This window comes from Pan troglodytes, chromosome 1, assembly GCF_028858775.2.
Source record: "Pan troglodytes isolate AG18354 chromosome 1, NHGRI_mPanTro3-v2.0_pri, whole genome shotgun sequence".
Taxonomy (NCBI): Eukaryota; Metazoa; Chordata; class Mammalia; order Primates; family Hominidae; genus Pan; species Pan troglodytes.
In genome coordinates, this window is record NC_072398.2 from 90,153,362 (window position 1) to 90,181,313 (window position 27,952).

General features: G+C 38.6%; 1 protein-coding gene across 12 annotated transcripts in view; it reads right to left on the reverse strand.

The window, feature by feature from the left end:
* Positions 1-27,952, reverse strand: part of IFI16 (interferon gamma inducible protein 16) — a 50,859-nt gene that overhangs the window by 4,140 nt on the left and 18,767 nt on the right. For 4 of the 12 annotated variants that reach the window (XM_009435194.4, XM_054687361.1, XM_009435199.4 and 1 more), the window contains exons 7-9: positions 26,334-26,522; positions 14,165-14,332; positions 1,417-1,584 (exon numbers count right to left, since the gene is read on the reverse strand). In XM_009435194.4, the coding sequence (XP_009433469.1) occupies positions 1,417-1,584; positions 14,165-14,332; positions 26,334-26,522 (525 nt within the window). Of the gene's footprint in view, positions 1-424; positions 1,709-14,164; positions 14,333-26,333; positions 26,523-27,952 lie in introns of all 12 variants that reach the window. The other 8 variants (XM_054687371.1, XM_063796280.1, XM_063796283.1 and 5 more) reach the window with 6 other exon arrangements.

Sequence of the window (27,952 nt, forward strand, 5' to 3'; positions counted from 1 at the left end):
GTCTCAACCACAAACCTTAGATTTCATGAGATTTCAGTTGGAACTCATTCTAGTAGATAGGGGCATTTTAAAGAACCAAATTGCAAAGCCCTTTCTAATGAAGCAGCACTATGTTGCAAAAACATCATTAAGGCAGCCACTGGAAGACTCCACAAACTTTCCTAATCTGAAGGGGCCCAGGTTAGAGGCTCCCCAATCTGAATAATGGCAGGAACTAAAAAGAGTCATGGACGTGAAAAATTAGGCGGGAGGGGACTTTTCTTTAACCTCCTGTCTCCACAGTGGCCTGCACTGTTTCTGAGTTGTAGGAGAGCACTTTGACTTGGAGGGGCTGCTGATCTGGAAGAGGAGGTATGGAGGCAAGAAGGGATCAAGGGAGTCTTAGAGACCAGAACATGGAGGCAGGACGGCTGCCTCCACAGACCAGCAATGTGACCTGACCTGGAAGATGATATTGGCCACCTGTGAGTGATGGCTTTAACTCTGATGGACTTAACTCTAATGAACTCATCAATGTGGCCAATTTTCCATAACATTAGGAAACCCATTCCCAATGAAGTTAATCAGTATCAAATCACCTCACAATAGCCATGACATCAGTACCCTGACAGAAGGTGCACAGAACCTAAGGAAATAATTATAAAGCTACTCTGAGGGCAATGAAAGAAGATCTGAGAGACATGTGATCTTATTATGTTCGTTGTAAATACACAGAATACTGGAAACAACATAAAGCCAAATAAAAAATGATCATTTTTATAATGTATGGAATAACTGTGCAATTTTTCTAGTACAATAAAATAATTTAAATCTATATTGTGTGATTGAATGGCAGTTCAAGATATATTAATAAAAAACATGGGTTATGGAAAAATATGTGAATGCGATTTACTCTGAGAGAAAATAAGACTCTTTGTATATACATACTGAAAGGTATAAAATCAGAAAGACCATGTACTGAAATGTGGCATTAGATAGAGATTTCTGACAGTTAAAAGTTAATTATTTTTGCTTATGTACCTTCCTTTCCTAAATTTTTAAACATATTGTTTGAGTTATAATAAATGAAAGGGGAAAAATCAGTGATAGTGTTACGGGTGGCTCTGTTTTTTCCCACCTTATTCTACTTTAAGGTATGATTTTCATGATGTATTGAGGGAAAAACAAAAACGTAAGCCAAAAGAAAAATAAAATTAAACAAACATCTAATTATACCTGTTATGGAATAGAGATGATAAAAACAGAATTTTAATTTTGGATAGGACCTCAAAATACACACTTGCTAAATAAATGACTGATTTGGTTAAATTAAAGCATTGTATGTAGTAGGGGATTGGTGAGGTGCTTTCACGGTTGTGTTCATCCTTGTCATTATATAGTAGCGAGGGGAATGTATTGGGAAGAGGGAACTTGTACCGTGGTTAAGAAACTGCTGCTTGGTGTTGATGGAGGCATCTGAGGAGTGTGGGGATGGCTCTCAGCTGGGCCTATGCTGGTCATGAACGGTCCTGGAAAATGACTCTCTTCCTTCAGTATCTGCATCCTCATGAAGTCATTCATTTTGGAGATTGTGTCTTCACTTTTCTAAAGGAAAATAGATGTTTGTTCTTTTTTTCTAGTTAATGTTTTTCAAGATCAGATGAAACACATCTTTTCCTTTTTTCTTTTTTAAATAGGATGTTCACTTTGCCAGTTTCTCTGTTTTTCCCTGAGTTGCAGGAGGAATAATACCACATATTCAGATACTTCTATCACTCAGCCTTCTCTCATCCCAGTCAGGATTAAAAACTCAGATAACTGAAATTGCATTGTTTGGGGATGGAATACTCAGTCTTCACATCCTGTAAAACTGGACTGAGTTATTTGGTCAGGTACAACTCTTAGGGCTATTTTGGGGGCAGCATGGCTTGCAATAAAGTTGGCTACATTTATGGACATTTATTAACTAGGCCTTTCTCATCAATTAGATACACAAACCAGTCTCTCTCAAGTGCTCTTCAGCATACAAGAAACCCAGATCTCCATCCTTTAGGGATCTCTGATCGTAGCCATAACAGGAAGATTCTCTCAAATTCACAATTCCTCAGGGAAGGTTCTATGATCACTACAGTGTGGATCAGGCTATCAGAATCTTTCAGGGTTTTTAGCTGTATTCAGAACAATTTAATATTCCACCTAAAGCATTCCCATTAGCTACATTTTTATACATTTTTCAAGTAAGACTGGAGAATATCTCTAAAATCACATACCTTGACTACCTTTAATTAAACTAATGGAAGTCCAAAAAATATTCACCCTATTTGGTCAATTTGGCACATTATTTTAGCAGTTTTGCCATTCAGTAACCTAATTTTTTAAGTGGCAATTGTTGATAGAGAGGTACACAAAAGAACTGCTTGTAGTGAGCTCACATGGAGAACAGCTTCTTGATTAGAACAGTCTCTGACCACCACTGAGCACCTGGACTATGGAAATAAACCCCAAACAAAACACTGTATTTTCAAAATTGTTTAACATTTGCACACCTACTGTGGATTCAGTCTATGCTCATTAAAGGTTCACATTTTAAATGTTAACATTTTAAGTTCAATAAGGCTGCATTTGAATCCTGACTCTAATACTATCTGTGTGACCCTGAGGAAGATTTCTTTGCACCTCAGTTTTCCCACATGTGAGATGGGACTAGCCATAGCATTTTTGTATGGTGTTATAAAGAATAAATTAGGTAATGTGCACAAAGAATGGGTTTTAGAGTCCAGAGCTCAGTAAATGCTCAATAAATAAATCTTTGTTGCTATTATTTTTCCACGATCTATTAGGGGTTTGCATGTCTGCTCTGATGAACAGATATTTCATGCTTTATGATGCCCTTGTTGATGGAAACCTTGTATGGAGGTAATATAGGAAGCATAATATGAGAGAAGCCCCTCTATTCAGATCTGCCATGTGTAGCAATGTAATTTTATTGACAAGATTGTCTTGAGATATTATCTTTTAAAAATAAGTGAAATCTTAAACTGTCATCACAATAGCCCAGTTTGGATGATGAAATTATAATCTTTGTTTGAATATTTTAAAAGTGCAAGCATTTGTTTTCCCTCAGAATAAATCCTCCTCCACCCTACCCTGTTCGTGAATTACGCCCTTGTGTACTGTTCACTTCAGGATACGTAACAGCATAAATCAAAGGTAATAGTCTGTTTCCGGCTTTGAATTAAAAAGTCAGAAAGAACTCTATTATAGAAAAACTACTTGGGAGAAGCTGTGATGTGTAAGAGCAAGGATTCCCAGCTTACATTGTGAATCACAGGCTGATTGGTCAGACACCATTTTTGCAGGCCTCCTGTGAAGATGGCTGGATCCCAGAGAAGAAATGACTACGTGGTGTGTGTTTAGGTGGATGAGTCTGCCTTGGATCCTGCGCTTTCAGAGCAGCAGAATGATTCCTATGCAAGTAGAAATGATTGTGCTGCATATTTAGGCAGGCAAGGTCTTAGAAAGTGTCACTGCCAAGCCAGTATGCATGGACAGAGTAGTTGTCTTATGATGTCTATGTATGTCATTGCAGTAACAGAGAGACAGTGGGCCTGAGATTTTCATGACTACACATGGGCTCTACCTGTGGCCTTGATGGTACGTCCCAAGATGGCAACAGTTACAAGCAGCTAGTTCTGCCCAAGAAGAACCAGGAAAGACTATATAGTGGGAAATATGAATTCTTGAAATTAATAACCAAAAAAATGACTGTCTAAAAAATTGAGAAAACCCACATGTAGAAAGCCTGTCCTCAACTGACATGTGTGATGGTGCTCAGGTCTGCAACCTGGGCCGGGGGCAGCTTGGGGCTTGGGTGAGAAACGACATTGGAGAATAGTAATGTAAATCTTAGTGTTTCCTATCCCTCAAGTTGCCGTGGGTCAGTATTTCCCTGCCCATACCTTCCCTGCCCATTTGCCTTGGGTATAGGCCCCATAACGCTGGATTGTAGGTAACACAGGGGGTGATATCAGGGCAGAACAAAAGGCAAGCTGGGATAAGTGTTGACAACACACAAGTGTAAACTCACTTTCCCACCCCTGTGTTGTCTTCCCCTAGGAAAGGGTATCTATAACCTACATTTATTGCTGAGTAGGGAAGAAAGTCATAGGTTTATTATAGCTATGATAAATGCTCTAAAGAAATAGAAAGGTACCTATGAAGGCAAACAATGAGAAAATATGATCTATTCTGGGAGGAGGGTATTAGTGAGAACTTGCTCAAGGAATAGATTAGACTGGTACCTTGTGGTTGAAGATATTTGGGGACAGAACTGAGATGGAAAAAAATGACATCAAAAGAAGTATCCAAACCCCCGATGTGGTTAACAGCATGGATACGGAAACTAAACTCTGATGTATGGTGAGAGAGCAAAGGAGAAAGGATCGCAAAGAAACTGGAATATAGAGGATGAACACATTGGTATAGTAATACTGGGGGATTTATTATTCAGGAAAAAATAGCAATTATTCCTATTCATACTTCAAATCATTTTGTGTTGTTTATTTTAAGGGAGACATGGCAGAAGATATCAAATATAAAATTGTTATGCTTTGGGTTTCCAATCAAAACCAGGAATAATCCATATCACACACAAAATTTGTGAGAGAACCTATCATCAATAAGAATAAAGCTTTCCTGCAGAGCTACTGGATCATATAGAGGGTAGTCAGACAGGTTTTGCCTCCTATGGGGCTGGCTGGACACCAGAGGGAAAATGGCTGTACCGGAGGTAGAAGAAATATGATCCTGGCTGAGATTACTAAGCTAAGGGAAGTTTAGGTGCAGCAGAATAACTCCTATGGCTACAGAAATGGACACATTGCTTATTTAGAAGGGTTGGAGCTAAGAAAACATCACATGTCCCTTTTAAGCCAGTATGTAGGAGAAATCAGAATTTTCCAGGAATATTCACTTACGTCTTTGAAGTAGAAGACAAAAAAAATGGGTCTGAACTATTAACGAGTAGGTATGGGCTCCATATACGATTTTTTCAAGATCCCCCTTTTTATAGGCTCTTCCCTCTGCTAATGTGTCTGGATACTGACATAACTTTAGTTTCCTCAGCCCACATTTCAGCATACACAGGACCAGGATTATAGTCTTCGGTCTGAAATGGTCAAGATTCAGATGACTGAAGTTTCTTTCACTGGTCTTAGATTCTTGGATCTATCATCTGTGTTGTATGCTGATCTGAGACCACTTAATGTCATTTTCTGGTAGATAACTCTTCCTGGTGATGAGGGGGGCATGACTCAGAGTAAAATCAGCCAAACTGAGGAGTATTTATAAGTAAACCTGTCTCATCAAATGAGTACACATACAGGTAATAGTTATCTGCTCTTCAGGCTCTAGTACACCAACCTCTCCATCTTTTTGTTCAGCAAACTGATCTTTGCTGCGAGGATCCTCTCAAAGCTACAGTTCCAGAGTCAGGATTATGTTGCCCTTGCTGTCTATATGAGGCAAACTGAAATCGTCAAGATTCTCAATCGTAATCACAGGGGTTCCACGTTCCACCTGGGGAATTCCCAGTAGCTGGCTTCTTACACTTTGTTCAAGTGAGGACAGAGAGTGTCTGCAAAATCATATACTTTGACTACCATTAATTATAATAGTGAAAACCCATTTCTAACCATTTACATATGATGTCCATTTGTCATTGTTTTTCTCACTTCTGGCTTTCACTAATATAATTCTATCGCACCGTTAGCTGAAAAAGTGGTAGGTGAGAGGGCTGCAGGAGCCTGCTGCAGTGCTGTGGCTCTCTGATGAGAACAGCCTCTGGCCACTCTCGTGGACCTCCTCCATCACTGAAAGGCTGCAGAGTTCAGGCTATTAAACAAACCCAAGCCTGACACTGTCTATTCTGAAATGTTAGTGTACACACACATGTAAATATACTGGAGACAATTTAAATCTTCTCTCTCACACTGGTAGAAACATTATTCCAAAACTATGAACGCTAGTGTTCTCATATGTGAATTGAGACTGACAATATCATATTTATGGGGTTGTAATGAAGAATAAGTTACATAATATACATAGCTAATAAGTTTAGAGCCTAGACCCTAGTAAATGCCCAACAAGCAAAAATATAATTATTGCCATTGTTAATAATGGCCTGTGCAGGATTTGAATTTCTGCCTGATGCACACATTTTCCATGCTTTATGTTGACTCTGTTGATTGATACCCCAGATCAAGGTGAGATGAAAATCGTTTTATTAAAAATGTTTCTCTATTTAAGTATGCCACATGTAGTAATGGAATCTTATTGAAAGGAGTATATTTCTAAATTTAGAACATAAAACTTTTTGTTCAGCGTTTAAAACTACACACTCGGTAGCATGAGTAGCTATGAAAACACTCACACAATTTAAGAAAGGAAAGATTACCAACATGCTTCTCTCTGAACTCATCCTCTATCAGCTTTAGCTCCCAGAGGTAAGGACAGTCTTGAATCATGATGAATAGCTCTAAAAATAGCTTTTACCACACAAGGCATTTATTCTTAAGCAATATGATATTTAGTTTTATTAGTTTCAGAGCTTACAAAAATGTTATTATACTATTTAAAATTTACTGTGATTTGCTTTTTCCAATTATTATATGCCTCATATGCATCTGTGATGCATGCATCTGCAGCTTATTTAATTTCAATTCAACATCATGTTCCCTAATTTACCCATTCTCTTGACATACGTCATGGGTTCTTCCAAGATTTTTCCAGTTCACATGATGCTGCTGTGACTATTTGTATACATTTTATTTATTCATATGCCCAGTTGGATTTGCAGCATTGGTAAAGTATGCATGTTTTCAGGTTTAAGATAGCACCAAATTGGTTTTCAAAATGTTTGTACTAATTTGTACCTCTTCAGCAATGGTTCCTATTGCATTATACAATGCAAATACACCTTTGAAGAGGCAAAAAGGATGATAATAGTAAGCTAGTGATTTGGCTAAGAAATGGCTGGATGGGGTTTATGTAATTTTCTGTGAAGTCTGAGGATGGCTCACTCCTGGAGGTTTTCTGAAGCCAGAAGTTTGCAGATGCAGTTTCAAGTCTTGAGAAGACTTTATTCTATTGAAGTCATCAACTGGGGTGATTCTGGCCTCCAGGTTCTCAGGAAAAGATTGAGTCTTTTCTGTCTTGTGGTTTTCGGAATGAGATAGAACCCGGCCAGGCACAGTGGCTCACACCTGTAATCCCAACACTTTGGGAGGCCGAGGCGGGAGGATTGCCTGAGGTGAGGAGTTCAAGACCAGTCTGGCCAACATGGTTAAACCCCGTCTCTACTAAAAATACAAAAATTGGCCTGGCATGGTGGTGCACATCTGTAGTCCCAGCTACTCGGGAGGCTGAGGCAGGATAATCACCTGAACCCGGGAGGCACAGGTTGCAGTGAGCTGAGATTATGCCACTGCACTCCATCCTGGGTGACAGCAAGACTCTATCTCAAACAAACAAAAAAAAACCTAATGTATCCATGTCTGTATCTATATAGGTTTGGTTTTCTTATTTTTCCTTTTATTCTGTTCTCACTGTCATCTCTCTGGTATTTTCTATGGAAGAAGAGTGTCAATTTAGATATCCTAACTCCTTCAACTGTACACTCACAAACCAGTATTATAGCCTTCATCCTGTTGGTTGAAATTTTATTGGTGTGTGATTGAGTCCTGGCTCTATTTCTGCTGAAAATCCATCTAGGCCAACTTGGTTAAGCCCCTCCATTGAGGTTATTTTTGTTAAATAACCCTCTCAGTTTATAAGGGCAGCAAATTTCAGAACAACATTAACCAAAGTGATAGAAGCCATTCTCATCAAGCAAATACACAAACTGACTCCTGTAATTTGCACTTCAGGTTCCAGGAAACTCACGTGTTGGCTGTTTGGGCATACTGATCCTCCCTTTGCTGGAAGCATTCCCTGAAAGCACAGTTCCAGGGGCGGGATTCTGTTGGTCCTGTGGTGTGTGTGCATCAGATATTCAGAATCCTTCAGGATTCCCAACAGTAATCAGGATCATTCCAAATTCCACTAGGGCATTCCCAGCACCTGTCTTTTTATACCTTGTTAAAGAAAGGATAGAGGGTGTCTGGAAAATCATGTGTGACTTCCCCTGTCACTAATGAAAGACTTTAAGAACATTTAAGCTGCATGCAGTGGCTTGTGCATGTAACCCCAGCAACTCAGGAGGCTGAGGCAGGAGGATCACTTGAGGCCAAGAGTTCAAGATCAGCCTGGGCAATATAGCGAGACCTCATCTCTACAAAACATTTAAAAAAATTAGCCAGGCCTGGTAGCGTGCACTTTTAGTCCCATCTACTTGAGAGGCTGAGGCAGGAGGATCCCTTGAGCTCAGGTGTCTGAGGTTGCAGTGAGCTTTGATTGCGCCACTGCACTCCAGCCTAGGTGACAGAGTGAGACCCATCTCCAATATATAGAGATCCGTCTATAAAATATATTTCTCTGGTCTTTAAATAGATTGAAAAAAGGGCTATAAAACCTGCTTGTTATGGCTTCGAACACCCAACCCTATAGGCCCGTTATGCACCTTATTATGGCTTGTAGCATCTGGATTATGAAAACAAATGCAAAATTCAACACTACGTATATGAATATTTATGGATATATGACAGAATTTTAACATATACTGTCCCATACTGGAAGAAACATATTTGCATGATTACCAAAGTTTTTTACTTGACTAAAACTAGATATGAATCCTTACTCTAACACTAATTATTTTTATTAGCCTGAATGGTATTTTTAACCTCTTTGTATCTCATGAATCTCATATGTGAAATGAGATGAAAATTGTATCTTTATGGAGATACAATGACGAATATATGGCATAATTTTGTAACAAACACAGTTTTTACAGACCAGCATCCAATAAATCCTCAATAAGCAGAACAATATTTTTATTGTTATTTTATGTTCTGTGCATTTTTTTTAATGTCTGCCCTATTTAAAGATATTTAATGCTTTATGTTGACCCAGTTGTAGGGAGCTCCTGATTGAGGGGGTATAGGAAGATTATCAAAAAAGCCTCTTTATTCCCTTCTACAATGTGGCAGCCTAATAGCATTGATAAAACTGTCTTGAGTAATTTTCTTTTCAAAATAAGTTGAAACAAATATTCTCATTATTTCAGCAGAATTTAGATGATCAGAATTTGGATTTCAGCAGATTGTAGATTTGGTTGAGTAATATTTTAATATAGTAGCTGATTGTTTTTCTCATAGTAAATAATCCCTGCTACCATACCCGATCATGATTCAGGCATTATATGATCTATGCTTTAGAGGAGTCGTGACTTACAAGTCATGCTTCTGTCTTCTTCAGGTTTTGAATCCAAAAGCACAATGAACGCATATCATACACAAAATCTTCGGGAGAAACCATGATGAGTAAGGACAAGGCTTTCCTGCTCAGCTGGTGAATCTTAGAGTGAGTGGTGAGACAACCTTTGGGCTGGTCACCAAAGCAGAAGTAATGCACTGTGTTATTAAGCATCGGCGGCCATGGAGACACGTGCCTCTTTCTAGAATCCCTGTCCTAGGGTCTTTAGGCACAGCATAATGATTCCTATGGCTGCAGAAATTGCTGTATCACATATTTAGGCAATTGGGAACTTTGAAACTGTCATTAACTTTCTTTCAAGTCATTATGCGTCAGAAAACTGACTGTCCTGGGATGTCCAATTTTGTCCTTGAAATAGCAGAGAAGATCAGAGCAGATAATGACTTCACTAGGCACAGCCTCTGTCTATCCACCTGAAGCAAGATGGCAAACAGGCATGATAGGTAGCTCTATACGACATATAAAACTCTTAGAAAGTATACCATTTTGGAATTTACCAGTCAAACAGGACAATAACAACAACAAAACAACATGAAAAATTGAGAACTCTGTACATGGGAGGCCTGTCTTCAACTGGTACACATGGATGAGTGATTAGAAAACAGTGTGGTCACAGTGCAGTTGGCATCTAGATGAGACACTAACTTGGAAAACTGTCATCTAGTTTTCCTTTTGACTTACACTGAAGATACAGCATCTGATTATTGGGTGCAGATGAACACAGGGGTCTTAACGTGGCAATGTAAAACATAGGATGATACAGAGACTTACAGCACCTGATTTTTCATTAGGAGCCTTGCAGAAACTAGACTATGAAAACAAACCCAAACAAAAACAATGTCTAATTTTAAATATGTGTAAATATATGAGACAGTTCAACATCTATATTCTGACTTTGGAAGCAGTATATGATCATTAAATGCTCAAGCTTTAGAGTTCATTAAGGCTGGATTTGAATCTTGGCTCTAACACTAAAAATCATTATTAGCTTGAGTAAAGTTTTAACCTCTAAGATCCTTGGTGTTTAGAAATGTGAAATGTGACTAACAATAACATCAACTGGGTGATGTAAGGAAGAATGAATAAGAAAAACTACATAAAGTGCACATAATTTACATTTAGCACACTCACTGTCTTTGTGAATTTTGAGAAATATTTTAAAACTGTATTTATCTTGGTTGTCTCACGTAAAATGAGGCTGAGAATAGCATCAATCATGACTGTTATGAGGAAAGAATGCAATAATATACATAAAGAATACAGGTTTTAAAACCAGCACCTAGTAAGTGCTTACGAAGTAGAAATACGATTTATGTTACTGTTATTACACTGTCTCTGCAGGGATTTGTATGTGTGTTCTGATTAACTGCCGTCTCATATTCTGTTTACCTTGTTGACAGAAACCCTAGATCGAGTTGGTATGGGAAGCTTTTTATTAAAGAGACTTCTCTATTCATTTCTGCCACTTATTCACGAGAGTACCTTGGAGTATTATCTTCTCAAATTCATTTAAGTAAAACAGTCCCATAACCAGAGTAGAATTTAGATGAGAGAAATGTAATCTTTGGTTGAATAATATTTTAAATCACTATGTAATTTTTTTTCTCAGAGTAATTATCTCCCCTCCCATCCCTGCTCCTGATTCATGTCAATTTGTGTTTCTTGCTTTAGGTGTACAGAACAGAAAAAAAATCAATGATAAGAATAGGCTGTTTGTTTTAAATCTCAATGAATATAGAGCGTATACCATAGAGAAAATCTTTGGGAAACCCTATGATCAGTGGAACAAGACTATACTCATCTGGGGAGTCACTAGGAAAGTAGTTAGACAAACAACTGTATTTACAGACGATAGTGGACACCCAAGAATAAATGGCTGCGTAGTGTGTTTAGGTGCATGAGGCCATGAAGGCATATAATCCTCCTGGGATTCCTGTGCTCCAGGGAAGTTCACATACAGCACAATCATTTGTACAGCTGTAGCAAGGGTTGTGATTCATATTTTAGCAGGTGGGACTTAGAAATTCTCACATAATCCTTTCAAAGAAATATGAGTGATAAAAGCATAGTTGTTTGGAGATGCCACTTAAGTCACTGAAAAGGCACAAAGAAAATGGATCTTAGATTGCAATGACTGAGCAAGGGCTCCTTCCACAGCCACCTGTGCCAAGATGGCAAAAAGACACAGGTTCTGTTCTTCAAATAACACCTGCATAAACTATGGAGGGAAATACAGCTTTCTGAAGCTAGCTAAAAATTACAACAATGAAAACAAACCAAAAAAAAAAATCAAAATAGAGAATCCTTAAATATAGGAAGCTTCTCTTCCAGGATGTGTACATGGTGGCTGGAGGTATCTGCTGCTGGGTCAGAATACAGCTTGGGGCTTGGGTAAGAAGCAACTGTAAAAAATAATGATTTAATCCTTCTGCTTTTCCTCCAAGTTTCCTGCCCCTTCACCACAGGTACAGGCTTCTGAACCCTCAGTGCAGGTGACTACAAGGGTCATATCACTGCTGAGCAAAAGGTAATCTGGAATAAGAATTGATGCACATAGCATGAACTGACTTTTTCCCTTCTTGTATTCTGTTCCTCTGGGGTAGACGCTACCTACCATCTGAGCTTATGGTATATAAAAGGAGAAAATTACTCCCACACCCCAACTGTTTAAATGCTATTAGGAAAAATAAAGGGAGCTAGGAAAGCTCACAAAGGGAGGACCAGAGAGAACCAACTATGGGAGGATCTCACCTAGTCTGAAACGTGGTTGCCAGTGAGGACTTGCTCTAGGAAGGGATTTAGGCTGGGGCCTGTGGAGAGCTGGGTTCAAGAAGAGACTGGAGAAAGTGATCCCAGCAAAGGAAGCAATCTATATGTCAAAGCTTCTGATTTGGAAAAGACCATCGGTATTTTAAAATAAAACCTGGAATGTGGTCATGAACGAAGTGAAAGGATGAAAGGTAATTGGAATAAAGATAATGAACATATTCTTGTATTCATCTTCCTCCATCTGGCTACTTCCCCACAATCTCTCTCTACACCTGGATCAACAAAAGACAGTAATCCTCTTGAGTCAGGAAGCACTTCATGAACGCATACCTTGTAAATATCAAAAGACACAGAGACTAGTAGGGTCTCAATGAATATACTTAATTAATAGTGAGAAATTTAATCACATAAATTTTACTTAATTAAATTACTCTTTCTCTTTCCTGCAGCTCTTCAGGCTCCAGGAAACCCAGCCTTATGTTGCTTTAGATGTTTTGATCATCACTTTGCTAGAAAGATTCTTTAAAATCCACAATTCCAGATGCAGAATTCTGCTGTTTTGTAGTCTGCATCAGCCAGCTAGAATCCTTCAAGGTTCTCAAATGTATTTAGAAATATTGAAGAACTTACCTTGGCATTACCAAGTAAGTGATTTTTTAAAAATACTCTTTACCAAGGGCAAGGAAGTATAACTTCCTTTATTTTGACTATTTTTAACCTTTTTTGTTATTTATTAATATTAGTTTAATTTCCATAGTTCTACCACTTCTGTCATTCAGATATTTAATATAGAAAATGCACTCTGTTAGAGAGGCGAATGAAAGGATTCTACTTCTGGAGGGTGGTTTACTTATTAGAACACACTCTGATCACCACTGGCCACATTTGTTATCAGAAGGTTTGCAAAGCGTGGGCTATGTAACTGTTACGCGACTAATAAGTAAATTACTGACATGGCATATATAAACTCCTAATCTAAAGCCATATATAATCATTAATTTTTCACGTTTTAGGTTTAAATAAGACTGGATATGAATCATGACTGTAACTTTCTTTGAAAGCTTGAGGAAGATTTTTAACCTTTCTGTACCTCTATTTTCTTCTCTGTGAATTGGGGCAGAATTAGCATCCTCCTAATGGTTATGAAGAAAGAATGAGATAACGTACATATCAGGAACAACATGTAAGAACCAACGTTTAGTTAAGTGCTGAAAAAGTAGAAATATAATTATTGTCATTGCTGTTCCATGTTCTAGGCTGAATTTGTAGGTTTGCTCTGTTCTACAGATATAACCTGAGCTATGCTGACCCTGTTAAGGAAAACCTCAGATCAAGGAAGTATGGGGAACACATTATAAAGTAAGTCTCTCTGTTCACTTCTATGAAATTAGTAATTTAATCCTCATTGACAGGAGACCCTGTGAAAGCAAAGAATGGGAGGACTCATCAGTTCCAGTATCTTGTATCAGCAAGAACTTGCCAGAGGAAAACATTTAAGTTGGCATGTAAAATTTAAGGAGATTCTCACCAGTGATGACATAGGAGAAACAGATACCCATCAAGAAAATACCATGTGTCAAAATATGTAATGGGGGTACAAACTTGGAACTATGAAAATAAAATCAGAAATATTACTAATAAGCAAAGGGGAAATGGGTAAAAGAAACGGGAATGTAGGATCTGAACGCATTCTTGTCTTTGTCTCTGCTTGTCTGGCCACTCTCTCTTACCCTCTCTACAACTGGAGCAATACAAGATAGTAATCCTCTTAAAGTTAGAAATCATTATATAAATGAATGCCTTTTAGATAGTAAAGATTATGATGTGGTGCTATCTCACTGTATGAATTCAATAAATGATTGAGTGACATAATTTCATACCAAGATTGTACATTCACAGAGATTACAGCAGTAGCTCTTTCAACAGTCTAATGATCCCTGTAAATTATGGTGGGGAGACATGAGGCATGGGACCCAGGAAATTGTACCTTGGTGAAGAAACTGCTGGATGGAGTTGTTGGTGGCATCTGAGGAGTCCGAAGATGGCTCTCAGGGAAGGTTGTGCTGGCCTCTGAAGGATTTGGAAGCTGACTCTGTTCCTGGGGTAGCTTCATGCTCTTGGGGTCATTGTTTCTCGGGTTTGGTTTTTTCTTTATCTGAAAGTATTCATTTTCTGTTTAATGGTTTTCAATATTAGAGGAAGCACAACATCTTTTCATTTGTGAGAATATCATCCTTTATTAGATTCTAATAGGTCTCATTACTTCCAAACATGGTCTCTCTCTAATGTATCCCTCCAGGCAATTGTCAGAATATTTTTTTTGCTAAAATGTGAAATGATCAAGTACTCTTCTTCCTAAAATCTTTCAATAACTACTTACTGATGTTTTTACATTGGAGACTCCATTTCTGTCTTTATGACAAAAGCCAGCTTGTTGGAGGGCTGCTTTTTACCTGTCTTGCATCATTTTCCTATACCTTTCTACATATACCAATTTATACAGAACTCACTATGCTGTTTCACATTTTAACATTTGCATGTGACATTTTCTCTCCCTAGAAATCTTTCCAGTGTTTGTCTTTATCTTGCTAAGAGCAATAGGACCTATTGCACATTGATTTCCCATAATGTACAAGGCAATGGAATAAGAAATATTTTTCCATTATCTCATTTAATTTTTAAACCAATCTTATGAGAAATATTTAAAAGCTATTTTTCCCAATATCAGGAAACTAATGTGCCAGATGTAGAACAAGTCTATCCTATTCCAAAGTCCTTGCTTTTGGCCACTGCATTATATTGGTTCCCCACCCTCCTAATTTCTTCAAATATTTTATTATTTACCATGAGTTTTATATCCTTTTGAAGCCTATGAGGAACATCATTCTCATAATATATCTTAATAGGCTTTTCCATTTAAATGTGAGTGGAATATTCAAAATGGCACGTTTGAAAAAAAGCGGATTGCTGCTGCAGGCTCCAGGAGACAGCAGAAAAAAAGCTGTGAGTGCCCAAAGTGTGAAAGTGTGAAAGGGGATCATCCACCCCTGAACATACATCCTCACTGGGGAACCTGAAGGTCTGGATCACAAGTGAAGGATTTGACCTTACCTGGAGCTAAGGTGAATTTAGAAAGCTGAGCGAAATACAGGGGTAGAGGAAGCAGCGGGAAGAGCCCTGTGGGCTCTCTCAGTCCCCAGGGAAGCCATTTCTGACTTTGTCTCACAAAGGTCCTTCAGGAGGGCTGCCAGTAGAATTGGGGAAATACCACAGGGAGAAGAAAACTTCCAGCTGAAGTTTCGATCAAACACAAAATTTCCTGGACAGAACCCAGGGGTGGGGGTGATCTGGGAGTGCAGACACCAGCACAGAAGCCACAGCAGGCAGGGAGGCTTGAACTCTGAAAGCCCTGCTTGCTTTCTCAGCAGGGAGGCTGGTAGCAAGTTCTCAGCTCTGCTCATTTGCTGCCTGGAAATAAACTCAGCGTTTTTGGTGGGTGCATGGTGGGAGTGAGACTGGCCTTTCAGGCTGTGTGGGAACTGGATGAGGCCTGTAACTGCCAGCTTTCCCCAACTTGCCTGGCAACTTGCATGACACAGCAGAGGCAGCCATAATTCCCTTGGGAATATACCTCCATTGGCCTGAGAATCACACCCCATCCCCCACAGCAGCATCAGCTTTCCCTGTCCAAGGGGAATCTGAGCTCAGACACACCTAACCCTGCCCCCACCTGATGGTCTTTCTCTACCTGCCCTGGTAGCCAGAAGACAAAGGACATAATCTCTTGGGAGCTCTGTGGCCCCCCCACCCACCACCTGAGAAACTCAAATCCTATTTCAAGCGACCCTAGGGCAAGCTTGTATCCTCCCTATACTATTGCAGCTGATGCTCTCTTAAAAGCTCCACCTCCTGGCTGGAGGACAACCAACACAAAATTATCCCAATAAACAAAATTAAAACCAAGGACCCTCATGGAGTTCACTTCACTGCCCTGCCACCTCCACAGAAGCAGGTACTGACATCCATGGATGAGACCTGAAGACAAACCACATCACAGGACTCTTTGCAGACACTACCCAGTACCAGCCTGGAGCCTAGAGCACAGTAGCTCTGCTGGGTGTTGACAATCACTGTAGTTCAGCTCTCAGGAAGCCCCATCCTTTGGAGAAGGGGGAGAGCACCACATCAAGGGAGCACCCTGTGGGACAAAAAAAGTCCTAACAGCAGCCCTTGAGTCCCAGATGTTTCCTCTGATATAGCGTACCCAAATGAGAAGGAAGAAGAAAAACAATCCTGGTAATATGTCAAAACAAGGTTCTTTAACAGCCCCAAAAGATCACACTACCTTACCAGCAGTGGATCCAACCGAAGAAGAAGAAATCTCTGAATTGCCAGAAAAGAATTCAGAAGGTGGATTATTAAACTACCCAAGGAGGCACCAGAGAAGGGTGAATACCAACTTAAAGAAATTTAAAAAATGTTACAGGATATGGATGGAAAAAATCTCCAAAAAAATAGAGAGCATAAAAAAAATCACAACTTCTGGAAATGAAGGACACACTTGGAGAAATGCAAAACACACTGGAAAGTGTTAGCAATAGAATCAAACAAGTAGAAGAAAGAACTTCAGAGCTTGAAGACAAGGCTTGTGAATTAACTCAATCTGACAAAGACAAAGAAAAATGAATTAAAAATGAACAAAGCTGCCGGGCATGGTGGCTCATGCCTGTAATCCCAGCACTTTGGGAGGCTGAGGCAGGTGGATCGCCTGAGGTCAGGAGTTCGAGACCAGCCTGGCCAACATAGTGAAACGCTGGCTCTACTAAAAATACAAAAAATTAGCTGGGCGTGGTGGCAGGCACCTGTAATCCCAGCTACTTGGGAGGCTAAGCCAGGAGAATTGCTTGAACCTGGGAGGTGGAGGTTGCAGTGTTCTGAGATCGCCCCATTGCACTCCAGCCCGGGCAACAAGAGCTAAAGTGTGTCTCAAAAAAGAAAAAAAAAAAAAATGAACAAAGCCTCCAAGAAGTTTGGGATTATGTTAAACAACCAAACCTAAGAATAACTGGTGTTCCCGAGGAAGAAGATAAATCTAAAGGTTTGAAAAACATATTTGAGGGATTAATTGAGGAAAACTTCCCTGGCTTTCCTAGAGATCTAGACATCCAAATACAAGAAGCTCAAAGAACACCCGGGGAACACCCTGGAGAAAGATCATAGCCTAGGCACATAGTCACCAGGCTCTCTAAAGTCAAGACAGAGAAAAGAATTTTAAGAGCTGTGAAGCAAAGTATCAGGTAACTTATAAAGGAACCTATCAGATTAAAAGCAGATTTCTCAACAGAAATCCTACAAGCTAGAAAGGTTTGGAGTACTATCTTTAGCCTCCTTAAACAAAACAATTATCAGCCAAGAATGTGTATCCAGTGAACTAAGCTTCATAAATGAAAGATCAAGTCTCTTTCAGACAAACAAATGCTGAGAGAGTTAGCCACTACCAAGCCAGCATTACAAGAACTGCTAAAAAGAGCTCTAAATCTTGAAATGAATCCTCGAAATACACCAAAATAGAACATAAAACATTTAAAGCATAAATCTCATAGGACTTATAAAATAACACAGTAATAAAAAAGTAAGGTATTTAAGCAGCAAATGGCATGATGAATAAAATAGGACCTCACATCTCAATACTAACATTGAATATAAATGGCCAAAATGCTCCACTTAAAGCATACAGAACAGCAAAATGAATAAGAATTCACCAACCAAGTGTCTACTGTCTTTAAGAGACTCACCTAACACATAAGGCCTCACATAAACATAAGGTTTCATATAAACATAAGGTAAAGGGGTAGAAAAAGATACACTATGCAAATGGACACCAAAAAGGAACAGGAGTAGCTATTCTTACATCAGACAAAACAAACTTTAAAGCAACAGCAGTTAAAAAAGACAAAAAGGGACATTATATAATGCTAAAAGAACTAGTCCAATAGGAAAATGTCACAATCCTAACACTGGAGCTCCCAAATTTATAAAACAATTACTACTGAACCTAAGAAATAAGACAGATGGCAACACAATAATACTGGTTGACTTCAATACTCCACTGAAAGCACTAGACAGTCCAACAAGACAGAAAGTCAACAAACAAAAATTTTTGGACTTAAACTATACCCTACAACAAATGGACTTAACAGATATTTACAGAACATTCTACCCAACAACTGCAGAATATACATTCTTTTCATCAGCACATGGAACATTCTCCAAGATAGGCCATATAATAGGCCACAAAACAAGTCTCAAAAATTTTTAAAAAAAATTGAAATTATATCAAGTACTCTCTCAGACTACAGTGGAATAAAATTGGAACTCAACTGTAAGGAACCTTAAAACCATGCAAATACATGGAAATTAAATAACCTGCTCCCGTATGATCATAGAGTCAATAATGAAATCAAAATGGAAACTAAAAAATTCTTTGAAATGAATGATAATAGAGAAACAACCTATAAAACCTCTGAGATACAACAAAGGTGATGCTAAGAAGAAAGTTCATAGCATTAAATGCCTACATCAAAAAGTCTGAAAGAGTACAAATAGATAATCTAGGGTCACACCTCAAGGAACCAGAGAAACAAGAACAAACCAAACACGAATGCAGCAGAAGAAAAGAAATAACAAAGATCAAAGCAGAACTAAATGAAATTGTGACAGACAAAGAACAACACAAAAGATAAATGAAACATAAAGCTGGTTCTTTGAAAAAATAAACAAAATTCATAGACTGTTAGTGAAATTATCAAAGAAAAGATCAAAATAAGTTCAATTAAAAACAAAATGATAAATATTACAACTGATATCACACAAATACAAAAGATCATTCAATGCAACTATGAACATCTTTATGTGCATAAAGTAGAAAACCTGAAAATATACAACCCTCCTGGGTTAAACCAGGAAGGTATAGAAACTCTGAACAGAGTGATAATAAGCAGTGATATTGAAATGGTAATAAAAAATAATTTCCAATAAAGAAAAGCCCAGGACCAGATGGAATCACAGCTAAATTCTATCAGACATTCAAAGAATAATTGGTACCAGGCTTATTGACATTATTTCACAAGATAGAGAAAGAGAATCCTCCCTAAATCATTCTATGAAGCCAGTATCACCCTAATACCAAAACCAGGAAAGGACATAACAACAACAACAAAAAAACTACAGACCAATATCCCTGATGAACATAGATGCAAAAATCTTCAACAAAATACTAGCTAACAGAATCCAACAGCATGTCAAGATAATGCACCATGATCAAGTCGGTTTCATACCAGGGACGCAGGGATGGTTTAACATACACAAGTCAATAAATGTGATATACCACACAAATAGAATTAAAAACAAAAATCACCGGATCATCTAAGTAGACGCAAAAAAAAAGCATTTGACAAAATCCAGCATCACTTTATGATTAAAACCCTCAGCAATATTGGCATAGAAGTGATATACCTTAAGGTAATAAAAGCCGTCTATGACAAACCCACAGACAACATTATACTGGTCAGGGAAAAATTGAAAGCATTCCCCCTAAGCACTGGAACAAGACAAGGATGCCTACTCTCACCACTTCTATTCAACATAGTAATGGAAGTCCTAGCCAGGTAATCAGACAAAAGAAATAAAGGAAATCCAAATCGGCAAAGAGGAAGTCAAACTGTCGCTGTTTGCTGATGATATGATTGTATACCTAGAAAACCCTAAAGACTCATTCAAAAAGCTCCTAGAATTGGTAAATGAATTCAGCAAAGTTTCAAGCAAAGTTTCAGGATACAAAATTAAAGCATGAAAATCAGTAGCTCTGCTATACACCGCCAGCAACCAAGCTAAGAATGCAATCAAGAACTCAACCACTTTCACAATAGCTGCAAATAATAAAATAAATAAAATAAAACACTTAGGAATATACCTAACCAAGGAGGTGAAAGACCTCTCAAGGAAAACTAAAAACACTGCTGAAAGAAATCATAGATGACGCAAACAAATGGAAACACATCCTATGCTCGGGGATGGGTAGAATGAATATCGTGAAAATGACCATATTGGCCGGGCGCAGTGGCTCACACCTGTAATCGTAGCACTTTGGGAGGTCAAGCCAGGTGGATCACCTGAGGTCAGGAGTTTGAGACCAGCCTGGCCAGCACGGTGAAACCCCATCTCTACTAAAGATACAAAAATTAGCCAGGCGTGGTGGCAAGCACCTGTAATCCCAGCTACTCGAGAGGCTGAGGGAGGAGAATCGCTTGAACCCGGGAGACGGAGGTTGCAGTCAGCCAAGATCGCGCCATTGCACTCCAGGCCTGGGGGACAAGAGCGAGACTTCGTCTCAAAAAAAAAAAAAAAAAAAAAGAAAGAAAGAAATAAAGAAAATGACCATACTGCCAAAAGCAATCTACAAATTCAATGCAATTCCCATCCAAATACCACCATCATTCTTCACAGAACTAGAAAAAAAAATCCTAAAATTCATATGGAACCAAAAAACAGCCCACATAGCCAAAGCAAAACTAAGAAAAAGAACAAAAGGAAGAAATCAGGAAGCATCATATTACCTGACTTCAAACTATACTATAAGGCCATAGTCACCAAAATAGCATGGTTCTGGGTATAAAAATAGGCATACAGACCAATGGAACAGAATAGAGAACCCAAAAATAAACCCAAATACTTACAGCCAACTGATCTTTGACAAAGCAAACAAAAACACAAAGTAGGGAAAGGACACCCTATTCAACAAATGGTGCTGGGATAATTGGCAAGCTACGAGTAGAAGAATGAAACTAGATCCTCATCTCTCACCTTATAGAAAAGTCAACTCAAGATGGATCAAGAACTTAAATCTAAGACCAGAAACCATAAAGATTCTAGAAGATAACATCGGAAAAACCCTTCTAGAGAGTGGCTTAGGCAGAGACTTCAGGACTAAGAACCCAAAAGCAAATGCAACAAAAACAAAGATGAATAGATGGAACTTAATTAAGCTCAAAAGCTTCCGCGTAGCAAGGGAAATAATCAGTAAACAGACAACCCACAGAGTGGGAGAAAATATTCACAAACTATGCATCTGACAAAGGACTAGTATCCAGAATCTATGAGGAACTCAAGCAAATCATCAAGAAAAAAACAAATATAAAAAATTAAAATGAGTCTATAAAAGTTTTGCTTTATGGTCAGACATTAAAATTGGATAAATAATGTCTACAATATTTTACTAAAATTAAATTTAACATTAATAGCACATTAATATAAAGGTAAAATTTAACTTATTTAGTATAAAATTATACAAAAAATAGTCAAATATAAAATGGTGTTTATTTTTTTTAAGTCCCGAGGGTGGCCAGGTAAGTCACAACGCCCCTCATCCCCAAGGCCATAGCACGCAGGGGTGGTGAAGGCCACAAGAAGGCCAAGACTTCAAGAGGGGGCAGGGCCACAGCATCCCTTGGGCGGCGCTAAGCAGGAATGGAGCGGGAGGCGTCACCATGGGGCTTCAAGCCCCAGGATATGCAACAAAAATTATATGCTTATTTTCCACTTTCTTTTCCCTCAGAGCTAAAAGTCTTTTAGCACAGGTACCACCCCTAGAATTTCCAGTACACCAGCACCAGCCTGAAAACCATGTTCTTATTAAAAGATAAAAAAAGATTAAAAAAAAAAACTCCAGCCTGGGAAGGACCCTATTTTATGTATTAACCACTGAGACTGCCGTCCGCACAGCTGAGAAAGAATGGACCCATCATATTCGAGTCAAGAAAACATCTTCTTCGTTAGAATTATGGGTTACTGTACTAAGATTAAGCCCTACTAAGTTAAAGAAAGCTTCATTTTAATACATCTTTTATATATTTTTTTCTTTTGTTATTAGCTCCTTTGTTATAAATATAACTAAGTCTAACTCACCTTAGACCATTGTCTTTAATGCTTGTTTTCCCATACTTTGTGGCAATAAAAAAAGATTAATGACAGCTAGCCTTTTCACACAAATATTTATGTCCCGGCCCTCTAATTGACACAATTACCCATAGCACTCATCATTGTGAGCACCTGCAGCCAAGGCATCGATTTTCTGCTCCTACAGCCTGGCAACCTTGTAGTAAATGGGACTACATCCTTTAAACTACTCAAGAGCAAAGTTAGACTTCCACAAAAAAGGTTTGTGCAGATCTAAAACCCTTCATCTATTTCACCAAAAGGGCTACCCCTTCTAACTGTCAGCCCTTATCAATGTAACTCTGTCCTTCTCTTTATCACCACCTCCACCTTAACTAACTCTAGACCTGCCCTTAGTCGCTTAGGTGGCATGGGGATTGACATAAATGAAAAAGACCCCCTAGGTGTTTTTAAAATACGCATTATTCCCCCATCTTCCCCTTCTTCAGTAGCCTCGGTTCTAGATCCCACACCAGTTGCCCCTACATCTAATAATAAAACTAGGTTGTCTATTGTAAAAATAAGACATCTAAGACAGACCTTGGCCATCAAGACAAAATATCAAGATGCAAATGCCTGGCTGGAATGAATTAAATATTCCCTTCGCACTTTAAATAAAAATTATTATCACGCTTGTACGCATGGTAGGCCAGAGGTCCAGATTATCCCCTTTCCACTCGGATGGTCTCCTCATTGACCAGAAACGGACATATGGTGGCTCTCTTGCAAAATCCCACAGTTTAGGATAATCCATCATGCTGAGCTCTCTATCTGTTATTTCCTGAAACTCAATACCCCGGGGGTCCGCCCCCGAGGGCAAGCCGGCTTCCACCTCTGAATGCCAAGTTTACTTTGTGCCTCTCACGGCAAGAGGAAAATTTGGTGTTCCTTAGAAGCATAAAAGGATGCAAGGAGCTCAAGCCTTTCCAAGAGCTTGCCCATCAGTCCACGCTTAGCCATCCCCAAGCAAATTATGGTGATATTGTAGAGGACTTTTACTAGACACTGCCAAATAATTGGAGCAGTACTTATGCTCTAATCCAACTGGCTATCCCCTTCACCCTGGCATTTCACCAAAAAAAAAAAAAAGGTAAAAACAAGACACTGCAGGCCAAAGGAAACTCCTCATGAGTCCTTTAAACCTTAGGTTTACATAAATGCTATTAAGGTCCTATGAGAAGTGCCAAATAAGTTTAAAGCACAAAATCAAATAGCTGCAGAGTTTAAATCTATGTTGTTCTGTTAAGTAACTATAAATTTTTTTTAAGTAGACTAAATAAACTATATCTACTATAATCAGCAACGATTCATAAATTACACTGAGGACGCCATCAAAGAGAAAGCTAAGCAATTAGGACCTACCAGCCAGATGGTCCAGAAAAATAAAATAGCTTTAAATATAATATTAGCAAAAAAAGAAGTTTGTGTCATAATTAAAACTCAACGTTATACCTTTATTCCTAATACTGCCCCTGATAGAACTATAACAAAAGTGCTACAAGGATTAACAGCCCTATCCGATAAACTTGCCAAAAATTCTAAAATAAATAGCTCTTTTTCTAAAATAATAAAACATTGGTTCAGCGGATAAAAAAAAATTTAACTTCAATTCTCACCTCGTTTGCTCTTGTTATTGGTGTACTTATTCTTGTAGGCTGTTATATTATTCCCTGCCTTTGAAATTTTATACAAAAACTTATCTCTGCCACTCTTGCAGAGTTAACTCCTAATTCTCCTCCCCCCATTCTGAAAAATTACTTCTCTTAAAAGGACAAAAAAAAAATTAAGTCAAAACATATTAAACAAGTTTAAAGAAGAATTATGAAATAAGAGGGGAAATTGTAAAAAGTAGAGGTTCCTCTTCAAAAACTTTCCTCCCCATCTAATTAGAAATAAATAGTAACTTCTCTTAAAAGCAAAATTTATTCAAAGACCTGTACAAACATTCTTAAATATCTGCTAGCCATAATAAAAAATCAATATACTTTATGTTCTTAGCTCCCACAATTTAGCCTAAATATTTGCCCTAACATGCTTATACTGATCCAAACAAGCATTAGGGCATAGCCTGTTCCTCTTCCTTATTTAAAGGTGTTTTTAACCTTTCTCAACATTCCACAAGTTACTTCCTCCTTCCTTTGTTCTCCTATGCCTTTGCCTCTTTTAAAAAGTTCTAAGTGCTAGCCAGTCGGACAAATACAGAAGGTGAGGTCCTGTCCCAGCCAATGGAAACCGAACGCAGTAGGAGGGTGGCCTCGTCAGATTATAAATGAGCCTGTCTCCTTTGTTCCGCATACTCTTGTGGCAAAACTGCTGGCGAGTGTACCCTTTCTACAGAAAGTATAAAAATGGCCTTGCTGAAAAAATTAAATTTATATTCAAATGCTATTTATTTATGGCACCAGGGAACAAGCATTGCACATACAAATAATCCCATCAAAAAGTGGGCTAAGGGCCGGGCACGGTGGCTCACGCCTGTAATCCCAGCACTTTGGGAGGCCGAGGCGGGCGGATCACTAGGTCAGGAGATCGAGACCATCCTGGCTAACACGGTGAAACCCCGTCTCTACTAAAAATACAAAAAATTAGCCGGGCGTGGTGGCGGGCGCCTGTAGTCGTCCCAACTACTCTGGAGGCTGAGGCTGAGGCAGGAGAATGGCGTGAACCCGGGAGGCGGAGCTTGCAGTAAGCCGAGATAGCACCACTGCACTCCCGCCTGGGCAAAAGAGCAAGACTCCGTCTCAAAAAAAAAAAGGGCTAAGGGCTAAGGACATGAATAGACAATTCTCAAAAGAAGATATGTAAATGGCCAACAAGCATAAGGAAAAACGCTCAACATCACTAATGATCAGGGAAATGCACATCAAAACCACAAAATGATGCCACATTACTCGTGCAAGAATGGCCATAATCAAAAAATTTAAAAAAATAGACGCTGGCATCGATGTGGTGAAAAGGAACACTTCTACACCGCTGGTGGGAATGTAAACTAGTAGAACTACTATAGTAAACAGTGTATAGATTCCTTAAAGAACTAAAAAGCAGATCTACCATTTGATCCAGCAATCCCACTACTGGGTATCTACCCAGAGGAAAAGAAGTCAGTATACGAAAAAAGATCATTGCACATGCATGTTTACAGCAGCACAATTCACAACTGCAAAAATATGGAACCAGCCCAGATGCCCATCAGTAAACAAATGGATAAAGAAATGGGGTATGTATACACCGTGGAATACTATTACTCATCCACAAAAAGGAACAAAATAACGGCATTCACAGCAACCCGGATGGAATTGGAGACCATTATTCTAAGTGAAGTAACTCAGGAGAGGAAAACCAAACATTGCATGTTCTCACTCATAAGTGGGAGGTAAGCTATGAGGACACAAAGGCATAAGAATGATACAATGGACTTTGGGGACTCAGGGGAAAGAGTGGGAGGGGGGTGAGGGATAAAATACTACATACACACTGGGTACAGTGTACACTGCTTGGACGATGGGTGCATCAAAAAGTCAGAAATCACCACTAAAGAACTTATTCCTATAACGAAGCACCACCTGTTTCCCAAAAACCTACTGAAATAAAAAATAATTTACAACATTCAAAATGGCAACAGCGTAAAATCATGTACTGTAAGGAAACTTAACACGTGAATATTTGAATTCAAATTAACAAATTGGAGAGCTTCCTCTGTATAAAACTTTGTCAGTGGGACATAATTTTGATCACTGCAAATAATTTTAATTTTCAAATTAGGTATTTTTATGGACTAAATACACACATATGTGTATTGTAATGTTACAAACTAGAAAGTAACACACACACACACACACACACACACGACGTTTTCTAATTCACAAATGGAGAACATGTAATTTTAAATCCCAACCCTACAATCACTTAAAAGTTTACATAAAATTCAGAGTTCAATTTTTTTGATAAAGTTCAGATTTCTTTCTTTTTAAAATTGTATCCTATCATATCATTCCATCCAGAAAAAAAAATTAAAAAAAGTAAATGTGAATAGAAGGAGAATATCTGTTTTCTCATGCCTCCTGCTGAACTCTGTAAAAAACACCTACAAACTTGTTTTTGCCAAAACTTAAAGCAAATCATTTCCACTTTGGAAAACTAATATTTGCCTATTTAATTCTTACCTGGATAAAACTATGCATTTCTGAAATCAGTTTTGACATCTGGTTCTTTTTTCTAAGTCGAAAGCAGAAAAGTTGGAGCTTATCTCCTTCTTCACAGGGGATATTGTGACATTGTCCTGTCCCCACTACATCCATTTTTCCTCTATCATCCTGAATTTCGTAGATTGTGGTCTTCTGATTTACTGTTTTCTGTCACAGAAAATTAATATTCTGTTCCTGAGAATGTAATTAATAACAACCACATATAGGCTGAAGTCCCTTCTAAGAGAGTTAAACAAGATGCACGACAGCAACTCCTAGTACAGATATGCATATATCTTAGGCCACATCTTTGCAGAAAGCCGTCCCTCAATATCCTTTTGGTTTAAGTCTTTCATATCTGAGGTATTTCTATGACAGTTCTAGAACAATGAGTTTTCTTCCAAATTTCTACTGCTTTCACCTACAGGGAAGCTTTGCTTCCCAAAGCACCTTGATACAGAGGAAGCTGCAATCTCTGATAGCCTTTCTGGGTCTCTGGCCCCATGCAAAAAGAATGGATATCTGCTACAACTATTTATTCAGTGACTTATGAGGAATCTGTAAGAAAAAGCAAGCTTCTGGTAACTCTCTAATTACTTTTTCTACTTTCTGCATTTACTGAGTCTCTTCCAATATTTGTACCCCCTCCTGAAACCAAGTCCTTGAGCTCAAACATTCCAGCTTTTTGCTCATTACTCATCATCCTAGAATTAGATTTGTAAGAATCATCTCTTTAAGAGTGTGTATATAGGCCATGCGCAATGGCTCATGCCTGTAATCCCAGCACTTTGGGAGGCCGAGGTGGGCAGATCACGAGGTCAGGAGACCAAGACCATCCTGGCTAACATAGTGAAACCCCGTCTCTACTAAAAATACAAAAAATTAGCCAGGCGTGATGGCACACGCCTGTAGTCCCAGCTACTTGGGAAGCTGAGGCAGGAGAATCGCTTGAACCCAGGAGGCGAAGGTTGCAGTGAGCCGAGATCGCGCCACTGCACTCCAACCTGGGCGACAGAGACTCCGTCTCAAAAAAAAAAAAGAGTGTGTACAGAAAGTAACGCAGGTTAATGAGTTGTTCTAGGAAACAAATATAATGGGTAATGAAGTATTGATCAGATAAGAAATTGCTTGAATCAATAGCAGAGGATAGATGCTTTTTTGGGGGGTGGAATGTCTCATGCTAACTGGTTATGAATTTGGACAGGAACATATCAGGAAAAGCACTCTGTGCTCTATTTTTTTTTTTGGTTATTTATATATAAATGACAAATTTAGATTACCTGATTTTCCAAGTATCATCCAAATTCGTATTTCCCAATTGTTCCATTTCTTTATGATGAATTAGTTTCATTTGGTCACAACATTGTCCTACCTACTTTCTGCATTTGTTTTCCAGCCATGAGTAGTCAATTTATTTCTTATTCTGACTGTCACAACCAGAACTCAAGCCTCAGAGGACAATACTTCATTCAAAATAAAAATAATGTGATTTTTATGACAGTAGAGATAATAATCAAAGGGATAAACTTAGTATCATGTGTGTATGGATGTAGACCTCACCATGTCCTTGATCACTTAGCATAGATAATAACAACTGA